This window comes from Sycon ciliatum, chromosome 2, assembly GCF_964019385.1.
Source record: "Sycon ciliatum chromosome 2, ocSycCili1.1, whole genome shotgun sequence".
Classification (NCBI taxonomy): Eukaryota; Metazoa; Porifera; class Calcarea; order Leucosolenida; family Sycettidae; genus Sycon; species Sycon ciliatum.
Genome location: NC_088644.1, coordinates 16,508,058 through 16,519,630, shown reverse-complemented (window position 1 = coordinate 16,519,630; position 11,573 = coordinate 16,508,058). Strand labels below are relative to the sequence as shown.

Sequence of the window (11,573 nt, the reverse complement as noted above, 5' to 3'; positions counted from 1 at the left end):
CGCAACACATGTTATCACAGTGCATTATCTCCTGAAAAGCTGTCAGCCTGTACAAACTCAGGTACAAACTGCCTCCCATAGTCCCACTTGAACCCACCTGTCCTTAGTAGGACTTGTTTTTTTTGCAGACACACACACATACTTATGCATATTTAGACACACATATGCACGCATGTGTGGTACACATGTACATGCACACACACACACGCACGCACGCACGCACACACATACATACACACACACACACACACACACACGCATGTACACACACAATATGGCCATCTCCTGTGTCATGTTTGCAAGGTGGCGGTTTTCTGTCTAAAATTGTACCTGATTGGAAGAAGAACCAGCAGCAGTTCCATGCTCCAGCGGTTCATTCTCTTTCTGGTAGCAGGCCGACTTCAGGACAGAGCTGATGTCACAGCCAAGAGCCAGATTGGAAAGTCCATGAGCTGCTGCAGCAGCAGCAGGAGCAGGAACAGGAGCAGGTGGATTAGGCGGTTGGTTATGTGATGTAGACGAGATAGCAGCAGCAGACCAGGCCGATCCTACACTATTGCATAGGCTGGCGAGTTGATAGGATGTATTTGTGGAATCCCTGAGTACAGGTTGCTGCTGCTGATGATTGTGATTAGCAGTAACTTGTGATTGTGCTGGTCCTGCTGCTGCTGCTGCTACTGTTTTAGTCACTGCCGACACAGATGTTGTTGAGCTGCTTGCATACAGTGCCGAGTTGTGATGAAAGCCATTGTTCTGTGATATGATAGGCTGCGATCGACGCGCCTTCTTGGCCCGTTGCAGTGGGTCGGGAGCAGAGCGGCGTTTGCGTACTGCTTCGCATGTCGCATCCATGGGATAGTTGACTCTTACCGGACTGCCGACTGGCTCGATATTTTCCGCATATTGTGATGCTTCACTGAGCATAGGCATTGTAGTACTGGCAAGGTTGAGTAGTTGAGTATCTGAAGTCGAAGTACTGCCAGAAGATGCTTGCGACATGGGTCGAAATCCACTGTCCTTTCCGAAGAAGTCTGCGACCTGCTGCTGCTGCTGCTGTTGGTGTTGCTCTGTTTGTTGTTGCTGGTGGTCAATGCTTGGAGCACAATGATCAGTGCCTCCATTTGAGGCCATGAGCAAAAGTAGAGTGTCTACGCCTTTGACCATATCATCGGATGTTGAAGATAGCGGTGTTGACGGTTGCACCTGAGCTGGTGCTTGCTGTCCTGGTACAGATCCAACGTGCTTGGATTGGGTGAATTTAGACCCGAAACTGTGTGCCTTCAAGAATCCTGTTGACACACTGTCCTCAAGGGAGGCTGGTTTGTTCTGGTTTGTGATACTGGAATTCTGAGCGAAACCGGGCATCATAGAGGAGTGAGCTGCTTGCTGGGGTTGATTTTGGGTTTGCAATTGATGCTCTGAAATCTGTTGGTGTTGTGGGGTCTGCTGTTGCTGCTGCTGTTGAGGGGGCTGTTGTTGATGTTGGTGTTGCTGAATCTGTTGCGATTGCTGCTGCTGGATCTGCTGTGGATGATGCTGAAGCTGTTGCGGCTGCTGCTGCTGAGGCTGTGGATGATGCTGAAGCTGTTGTGGCTGTGGCTGTTGAGGTTGCTGCTGCTGCTGCTGGTGAGGCTGTGGATGCTGTTGCTCTGGGGGATGAATTTGCGCGATACTTGTACGCGGTGACCTTGCACAGTGCAATCCATAAGTACTTGAAGTGTGATGTTGGGTCGAGACAGGGATGGCTGCTGGTTTGGGCAGGATGGGCTGCTGAGTGGCATGTGTAGTCACAGAGGGTACACGGTACTGGGAATGCTGCGGGTAAGCTGATGGCAGGTAGGGTGCAACGGCTGCTGGGGGCTGTGGCTGTGCTGTTGGTGGCATGGCTGATTGCTGGGCAAAGTAATGCATGTATGATGGTGATGTAGAGGCGTACGGAAAACTTCCTGGCCATCCAGGTGGGCCTGGGACAGACATCATACCTGGAAAGTGAGTGCTAACAGGCGATGCCAAGGCCATGTTAGTATTGAACATAGAATAATCAATAAGCGAATGATGTTGCTGCTGCTGCTGCTGTGGCTGCTGTTGTGACTGTGGGTGTTGTTGTTGCAGCTGTGGCTGCTGCTGTGGCTGCTGCTGTGGCTGCTGCTGTGGTGGTTGTTGCAGTTGCAGTTGCTGCTGCTGCTGCTGTGGTTGTTGTTGTTGTGGTTGTTGTTGTTGTGGTTGTTGCTGCTGCTGCTGTGGTTGTTGTTGTGGTTGTTGCTGGTGGTGGTGGTGTAGCTGCTGCTGGTGTGGTTGCTGACGTTGCTCATATTGCTGATCCATTGTGGGAGCAACTTTTCCAGCAGTTGAAGGCACCGTCCCAATGACTGTGTGACTTGGACGCCTCATGCTCGTGCAAACGTCCAATGGTTGATGTTCCCTAGCTGTGGCAGATACAGATCCAATCATGCCTTGTGAAGAGTTCTGCGAGGCGTGCTTCATCTCGCTACCATTGCCACCTTCACTGAAATTTGCATTTCCAACTGCAGGGAAACTGAATGGATGTGATTGTGAAACTGTCATACTTGGACTGCCGCTAGTTGGATTACTTGTCCAGGGTTTGAAGGCTGCACCTAACACACTGCCAATGCCAGTTTGCAGGGACTTCAAGGAATGATCACCATTGCTCTCAGCTGCTGGGCCTGTTGACGACGCGAACATCTCGTTTGACTTCTGGCTTGGTATTTGGGGGTCTTTCTCAGCTGACGAAGATGATGTGCATGATCCATTTACAAACTCGACGGGAAATGCAGATGTGGATGATTTCCTAGCTGCTGCTGCTGCTGCTGCCTGTGTTGAGCTACTTAGTACCACTGTCACTGGTGACTTTGGCTCAGAAGAAGGCTGGCTCTGGCTCTGGCTCTGGTCCTGGCTTGTATGCAGCTGTGCCTGTTCAGTAGAAGGATCATTGACAGCGGTATTGCCAATGTGGGTCAAGAAGTCAACCCAGCTTTTTTCGTTGTCGACTAGGCTTGCACCACTAGTCTGATCATCGCTTGCACTTGACTTGCGCAGTTCGGACATGGACTTCATCAAGCTGGTGATTCGGGCATTGCTGCTACCATCACCGGCAAAATTTGCACCAACATCAGGGTCCTTTGCGGCAACTGGGCTATGATGAAGATTCATGCATGCTTCTGCCTTGCCGGATTGGCCACTTTCTTCAATGGCCCTATAACTGGAGGTTGCTGTTTCCGTCGTGTTGGCTTGTTGATTTGATGGAAGCTTATTGAAGCAGCCGGCAGCGAGGTGTCTAATAGAGAACTGGTCCGAGTGTCCACATGCTCCTTTCAGTTGAGTTGCTGCGTTGGCGGCAGGATCTATTTTTCCTGCTGCGGTGGTATTGCTCTGCTGAAACTGTGGCTGGTTATAAGTAGAACTGCATGGTGTTGTAAACGGTACAATTATGATATCCTTGCCATCTAAGCACTGGTTGTCACTTGGCACAGCCAGACTTTTGCAGGATGACGATTGGATCATATTTGTTCGTACCCCATTACTCAGGCGCTTCTTGGAGTTTCCCAGATCCAGATCTGTGGGTTGCGAGACCCTCTTCTTGCCAGCCAAGTCTGGTTCCTGACCATTGACAGGATTGCCTTGTAGTGGAGCATGAGCAGGAGCACACCTAGGAGCAGCTAGTTTAGGAGAAGCAGACAATTGGCACATGGTCCTATTGTAGACAGTGGACGGCTGTGATGATTGGTCATTGTTTTTGCCATTCAGGAAAGGTGCCACCCAGTTGCTTGCCTGGCTATGTTCACCATCTGCATCTTTCCTGTCTCCTCGCAAACTGGACGAGGTGTTTGCTTGAACTTGCCTATCCTGAACATGTTGAAACCTGGCAGCAGAAGCAGCTGGAGAAACATTTCGGGGAGTTTCTTTGCTGCCAGGATCCATTTTGCTGCTGCCTTCAGAGGGTAGTTGTTGTGATGTCGAATCTGCTCTACTACTGTGGGCAATTACTTTCTGAACACGGCCCTCATGAGATGGTGTCATATGGCGAGGCTGCGACGGTGGTCCTGTGCGTTGCACGTCCTGGTCGCAGGCGGAATGTATAGCCTGATTTGTTGCGCCAGCCGCATCCTTTACCGCCGCCACAGCACTGTATAGTGGTGTTGTCATTGACACCGCCATGCTGACCGGCGGCATTCTAGCCTGGACAGGAGTGGTGCTACACTGAAAGTCACTGACAGCAACACGCCGCGCCTCATTAGAGCCGCTCTCTACTAGCACACATGCTGGCTCCTGGTCACTGCCATCGCTGTAGCCGCATTGAGCCGCAGCCGTATTGGACTCTGCGGCGGCGGCGGCGCTGCTATACTGGGAGATAAGGGCATCACTTGCGGCACTGGCTACGCTGCTGATCTGCTCTAAGTCATAGCCATCCTTGTTCATACTACTCATTGCAGTCCTTCCACTTTATGCACCAGTTGCTGTCAACGGGAAGATCTGCAGTAATGGCAGTTACGCACACACACACACACACACACACACACACACACACACACACACACACACACACACACACACACACACACACACACACACACACACACACACACACACACACACACACACACACACACACACACACACACACATGCACATGAATACACATAACGGCAATACACATCATGTCCCAACCACCCACTCACTCTCTCACACACACACACACACACACACACACACACACACACACACACACACACACACACACACACACACACACACACACAGCATATGCACACATACCCTCATACATGTACACAAACATGTGCACACAAGTTAAACATATAAATATGCACACACACAAATACACCTGCACATAAGATAGCAGCCCACTTAATTACCTGCACATCAAACAGTGATTAGAGTCAACTGTAGACTAATTCACTTGAGTTGCTGCATATCAACAAGGAAGTGTTGAAATGGATAGTCCTGACACTAAGTGAGTAGTATACGGACACATGGGATGGAATGTGTAGTAGAGACACCCATCGTTCTTACTGCAGAACACTACCAACATTGTACAGCATCCGACAAAATTCACAAAAAAGATAGTATAAAAGCAGAACTACATACGAGGACGCAGCTGCGCCCAATGAGTTATGGAATTGTTAATGGATACACATAATTACTTCCCTACATACTGGTCGGTACTGTTGCTGCTAGAGTGCTGGATGCATAGTGATAACTGTACAGAGATGTTCACACACTGTGGACAAAATGGAGCACAGTATTTGTGGTAATTTCAAGTTACACGCAATTGGGCGATTGTAAGATAAAGAGTTGTAATTACTTCCCGGTCATGTTTTATACATCCCGGCGCACACAGACTGATCTGCAGTTTATCCAATGCTGCACTCATGCTGATCCAGGTTCGCAGATCTCACTGTACAGTGGGGGTACTAGAGTCGGGACAGTGAAATCCGACTGCATGAATATGGCGGGGATGTGTTCCCGGCACAGCCCAGTGTTTGTTAGTGCTGTGCTACGACCTCGCAGCGGGGGTACTCTATGCATGAGGTCGAAATATACGTGCACATACCGCCGCCATATACAATGTCATGTAGGTTTTGAACTAACACGGGGCATTGGGAGAATCGCAGCACAACCACACCATTATAGTGCGGAACGTTTGTTCGCGCTCGCGATGCCGGGCAAATTACGGGTGCTGTGCTCGTGGATATGTCCAAAGCATTTGACAAGGTCAGGCACCAAGTGCTCATTAATGATTTGTTTGAGCTTGGCATATCTGGTTCAGCATTAGTTTGGTTTGCCGACTATTTGTCCAATCGTCGCCAAATAGTGCACATTGCTGAGAACTATAGCCCTCCTTTCCCCTGCATGTGTGGCGTCCCCAGGGCTCTGTTCTTGGTCCGCTGCTTTTTGTACTCTATGTTCGTTCGATCCAGTCCATTGTCTCCAAGTTTTGTGTGAAAGTTATTCAATTTGGTGACGATATTCTATTGTATGTTTGCGGTACGCAGAAGAATGCGCTTAGCAACTCCCTGTCTGCAGCTGTCTCAGCCATTAGTACCTGGCTATCAAACCGCAATTTAATTCTAAATGCCCAGAAGACACAAGTGCTCTTCCTGTCTACGCCACATATTACTGACCACCAATTTGCAGTCTACTGTCATGGAGTGCAGCTCAAGCAAGTGACATGTGCAAAGTACCTAGGAATACATTTGGACCAGGATCTTTCTTGGAGGACTCAAGTTGATTCTATGGTCACCAAACTTGCCAGTAAAATTGGTATTCTGTTCCGAAATCGACACAATATTCCGCTGACTTGCCGAGAAACATTTGTAAAGTGCCGAGTGTTGCCAGATTTTCTATATGCATCAAATTGTTTTTCTGCTGGCCTTTCCTTAACCCAGTTAGGTAGGCTTGAATGAATGCTAAAGCGAGCTTTGCGTTCAGTGTACGATACTGGGTTTTGTAGCCCATCAAGCCCTTTATTTGCGAGACTTGGTCTAGATCGTTTGGCATCCATGTATTGCAAGAAATTACTGTATCTGACGTGGCGCTGTTTGGAAGGCCGCTGTAGTGTCACATTAAGTCAAATGTGACAGCGTTTAAATAATGGTCTTGCAACGCGCAGCCTTGTATCACGCACTCTTAAGTTGCCCATGCTCAGAACTGCCTTTGCCCGTCATGGCCCTTCCTTCCAATGTGCTAAGCTGTGGAATGATTTACACCCTCTAGCTCGCTGTGTGGATAACTCCGCCTGTTTTAAGAAACTGTTACCCCAATGCCTTGCTTTTTCTCGCTAGTACTTATGACTTTCAGCTATGCAAAATGCGAACATGATCACCTATCCAATACCGGTAGTCTATTATATTAATTATTCATATCTTTTTGCATCTTTCCCTCGAGTGGGTCTATTGTTATTAGGCAATTGTCTGTTATAGTCACCACTATAAATAAAAAATCCAATCCAATCCAACGCAATCTCTGGTCGTCTTTGTAGTTCAATCTGCGGGGCGACAGGCTGATTCAAAGATTTGATTGCAAAATCTACCAATTACATGACACTGTACAATAATATTATTATTATGACAACTACTAGTACGTGGCGATGAGCAACGAAGTAGATGGCGCATCCGGATGCCGACTTTCGAGAACGCTTACCACTAACTGACGAATACGAGCGGTTCAACCTGTGATTTGAAGAATAGGACCGTTGTCTTACCTTGCCAGTGTGCACCACCCGGAGTCTCGCACCTCCTTTGCTCTCTTTCACATCCGAATGCGCTGTCCAGTTTGTGTAGCAGGAAGGTGGGAAATGCAATTGTCTGACGCCCTGCCGTGATACGTCTTATCGATTTCAACGCTCCACTTTGGATGATCACAGGGTAATGTCGTCTTGTGGGTTGCATGGATGAACCACCATGTAGGCACCAGGCGAGAGCAGAGAAGAATAGCACACGAAGAGCAAGAAACGTCTATTCGCTCGACAGTCGTCGCCAGGCAGCAGCTTCTTCGACTAGCTCCCGTTCCGGCTTCAGTTCACAGTGACCAGCAAACCGGTAGCTTTTGTCGCCGCCAGGGCAGTCCAAGGGTGAGGAGTGAGCTTGGCCAGGTGACAAGAAGCGGGCTGTGTGTAACACAGCAGCACAAAATTAGTCGTTGCTGCACAATCCACACTATCAAGCACAGCTCCTCGCACGGAACGGCTGCAGCTCGAACTGAGAACTTCTATTGCCAGGCTTAGGCCTTTTTGCCTCGTGTCAAGATCATCACGGTGCCCAGCAGCCGCTGGAGCAGTTCAACACCATGCAAACCGCGCCAACTCGTCTTCGCGCCATGCTTCTCCAGTATCAGAACTCGCTCCCCCAGAGACGTGTGAGAAAGCCTGCCGGAGAACAGCGGCAGACTCGGAAGCAGCTCGCACGCAGCCATTTTCTACGAAGGCAGACTCACTCTCCTTCCTTGCATGGTCTGAAGAAGTTGAAGACGTGAGTTTCAAAGCACAAGACTGTCCCTGTCCCTGTGGACGACGAGTTCTGCAGAGTGTGCTCGTAGGAACACTAAAATTGTTCAGTCTCATGGCCACTTTTCGCTTTTGAACTTTGAACCAGACTGCGAATCAGTGCAGTGTCGCGGGTTAGCGGTTCCCATGCATGGTCCAGCAAGGTCCGAATCACGTGATGTACAACAGTACTGTTACGACTCCGAGGCGAGTCATAGTCATACTCGGCAGAACCTACTTCGAAGTACACGACGCCGGATATGTTCTTTTCAGAGAGTCCTGAAATAATTGTTTCCTTTGATAGCTGGTCGTCTCTTTCCAGCTGTTGGCTCTTCGAAAAAGGACAAGACACTACTTCTAAACTTCAGGACTCCCGGTGCTCCTAACATCAAGTAGCGTTCTGTTCTGCAGTGCAAATCAGCCACTATACTAACGAAGAGCGATGGATCATTGGATGCTGAATGAGATGATCCATTTGTTGGTGGTCACGACGTTCTGCTTGTGCGAATGCGGGGTCCTAGCGCAGCCACCACCGCCAGCCCAGACGGTCACCGTGTCGGTCAATGGATCGGCTGTGCTGGCAACGACTGGTGCTGGTCTCTTCAGCGGCAACTTCGACTGGCATTTAAACAACGAAGAACCTCCAGCCTGGGACAACTGCAGCATAAACATAATGAAAATCAACGACACCAAAACTATCTATCTCGCCAGTCAGCTTTCACCAGGACACTTGCGAATTGTAAGAAAGCTTCAGACGATGGTCGGGGGGGGGGGGGGGGGGGATAGTTGTGGTTGATTGAATTCCTCATTCATCAGAAAAGGACAAGGTTGGTCATTTTGTGGAGAATATGACAATTACGATATCGTTGTACTCATTCAATTGAACTGAAGGAAAATCAGGAACTATTCTGGAATGAACGTGTTCCGGAACGTACTGTAGGAATTGTGTTAGATCGACAAACAGCATGCTCGAGATTTGAAAAGCACATGCAAACCCAGTTCTTCAGCTATCATGGTTATACGAGGAGACCTTCCCATAGTTCCAGTCATCACAAATGGGGGGGGGGGGGGTAGATGCTACAGAAAACATCAGGGCTGGGCTCTGGTCGGGTGGCCACTGAAAAACTAGAAATTGCCAGCCGTTCAAAATGCCTCTTGCTCATTACCTCCTTTCTCTTTCACAGTACTTTTTTGATTGAGGACTATTTCAGGAGGATGCTATCTCTTTTTTTGTATTCAGGATGAGTGAAATAGACTTCAAACTGTGATTATCATGTATATTCTGTTATTTTGCACGCCTGTTGTTATGCCCAGGGTGGCTCAGAAGGCGATGTGGTAAGTGCCATCACTGAATGTCTATGTGCTTATGCATAAGCTTGGCACCATGTATGAATAGACGTGAATTAGTACTGGACGGTGCGGATCCATCAACATCATAATTATGGCACCTTGTTTCACACTGTTATCTGGTTGTGCTGTGAAAGATTTCACCATTTGTCTTGCAACGTTTTGGTGTGTAGTTGTCTCCTCTTCTTGTACACCTGGCTTTGATGGCTTCTGCAATACCTAATATCATCCCCTCATTTATCCTATTGCTTGCTCACGGTTTGTTGGCACAGCTTTCAAAGCCGCAAGTGATTCTGCCTCACTACACTCTGTGATTGAGTTCACCGCTTTCAAAGCCGCAAGTGATTCTGCCTCACTACACTCTGTGATTGAGTTCACCGCTTTCAAAGCCAAAAGTGATTCTGCTTCACTTCACTCTGTGATTGAGTTCTTATCTTCTATTCGTGACTCATCATTCAGATGATCTATGACATCGGCGAGCACTTGCCGTGCAAACCAGTAAGTTCTTGAATGTCGTATGTTGGATAAGAGGCGGTAGTGTTCACCAGAAACTACAGGATAGCATGCGATGCTATTTGATGATCACCTTTGGGTGAAACTCGGAATCACAGTATTACAGCTTTGTTTTGCTCTTTTTTGTGTTTGAGGCTCCATAACCGATGTATTGCTCCGTAACCAGGTGTATTGCTTTAACCAGGTGCATTGAGCACTCTATTGAGCTACCAAAACTTGTTCCAAGTAAAACTACAGGGTTATGTATTACTGGAGAAAAGGAGACCATGAGAGAGAGAGAGAGAGAGAGAGAGAGAGAGAGAGAGAGAGAGAGAGAGAGAGAGAGAGAGAGAGAGAGAGAGAGAGAGAGAGAGAGAGAGAGAGAGAGAGAGAGAGAGAGAGAGAGAGAGAGAGAGAGAGAGAGAGAGAGAGAGAGAGAGAGGGAGGGAGGGAGGGAGGGAGGGAGAGGGAGAGGGAGAGGGAGAGGGAGAGGGAGAGGGAGAGGGAGAGAGAGAGAGAGAGGGAGGGAGAGAGGGCCCTGAGGGAGGGAGAGAAAGAGGGAGGGAGAGAGAGAGAGAGAGAGAGAGAGAGAGAGAGAGAGAGAGAGAGAGAGAGGGAGGGAGAGAGAGAGAGAGAGAGGGCCCTGAGGGAGGGAGAGAAAGAGGGGGAGAGAGAGAGAGAGGGGGAGAGAGAGAGAGAGAGAGAGAGAGAGAGAGAGAGAGAGAGAGAGAGAGGGAGGGAGGGAGAGGCAAAGATAGAGGAAGGGAGAGGGAGGGAGAGAGGAAAGAGAACACGGGCAATGAAGATACGAAAAATGGGGTCAGGCACTTTTTACGAGGCTGTAAGACTTAACCTGATTTGCCAAGGTTAGGGGTCACACCTGGCACTCGGATACTAGTTTTCATTTGGATGTAGCAGTGGTCTGGAGTAAGTGAAAGCCAAGCTTCGAAAACCTGGTCCAATTGAAAAAAAGCAGATATCATAATCATTGTTTACTAGTGCACAAGACTGCGTCCACAAGCCCTATATCATAGTATATGCAGTATTTACCAGCTACAGTCGTGGCCAAAGAAATTCGATCCACGAATCAAAGGTAGTGCCACGTTTCCATTTCAATTACGTCGTGCACATTCCAAAAACTGATCTGAGGGTATGAGCTGCTTTCGTCACGTGGGTCAGATTTTGGCCGCAAATGTACACTGCATCAGGATCAGTTTCTGCTTGGGTGCATTGGCTTGCCTACTGTAGCGTAATGGGTTGTTGGATTAGAAAGTGTTCTTCTGTAATACATGTTGTTCACTCTATTGTGCATGGAAAGGCCATTGGATAAAGCCAACTTACATACACCATCACCCCCCCCCCTTCCACACACACACACAGATGAAGTTTGCACACTACTGTACATTAACTTGGTGATGCTCGAGAATAACCTTGCAACTGATTGGATTTCGAACAGCCGTTTCTTCCGCCATCTTTTCTTGGATGTATTATTCAGCAACACATGATTCTCACGTTCTCTTTGTAACTCTCTTTGACATTTCTTGATAGGGTTTCTGTCTATCCATGGATCGATGGCAACAAATCGTAGCTTTCAGCCAGGAGACAGACTTGAAGCTGGTAAGTTCCGACATATGATTTGGAAAATAAGAAATGCTTTCAAGATAGTGCAATGGATAGTGATAATTTTGATGAGATAGTTGCAACTACTATGAGG

General features: G+C 48.3%; 2 protein-coding genes across 2 annotated transcripts in view; one reads left to right on the top strand and one right to left on the bottom strand.

Annotated features, from left to right (window-relative positions):
• Window positions 1-8,135, bottom strand: part of LOC135808942 (uncharacterized) — an 11,973-nt gene extending 3,838 nt beyond the window's left edge. The window contains exons 1-2 of the mRNA XM_065322192.1: window positions 7,241-8,135; window positions 331-4,491 (exon numbers count right to left, since the gene is read on the bottom strand). Coding sequence (XP_065178264.1) covers window positions 331-4,446 — 4,116 coding nt within the window. The 5' untranslated portion in view covers window positions 4,447-4,491; window positions 7,241-8,135. The remainder of the gene's footprint in view (window positions 1-330; window positions 4,492-7,240) is intronic.
• The window catches only part of LOC135808944 (uncharacterized), a 28,383-nt gene continuing 24,944 nt past the window's right edge, over window positions 8,135-11,573 (top strand). Inside the window, exons 1-4 of the mRNA XM_065322194.1 lie at window positions 8,135-8,759; window positions 9,335-9,355; window positions 9,827-9,865; window positions 11,408-11,476. Coding sequence (XP_065178266.1) covers window positions 8,463-8,759; window positions 9,335-9,355; window positions 9,827-9,865; window positions 11,408-11,476 — 426 coding nt within the window. The 5' untranslated portion in view covers window positions 8,135-8,462. The remainder of the gene's footprint in view (window positions 8,760-9,334; window positions 9,356-9,826; window positions 9,866-11,407; window positions 11,477-11,573) is intronic.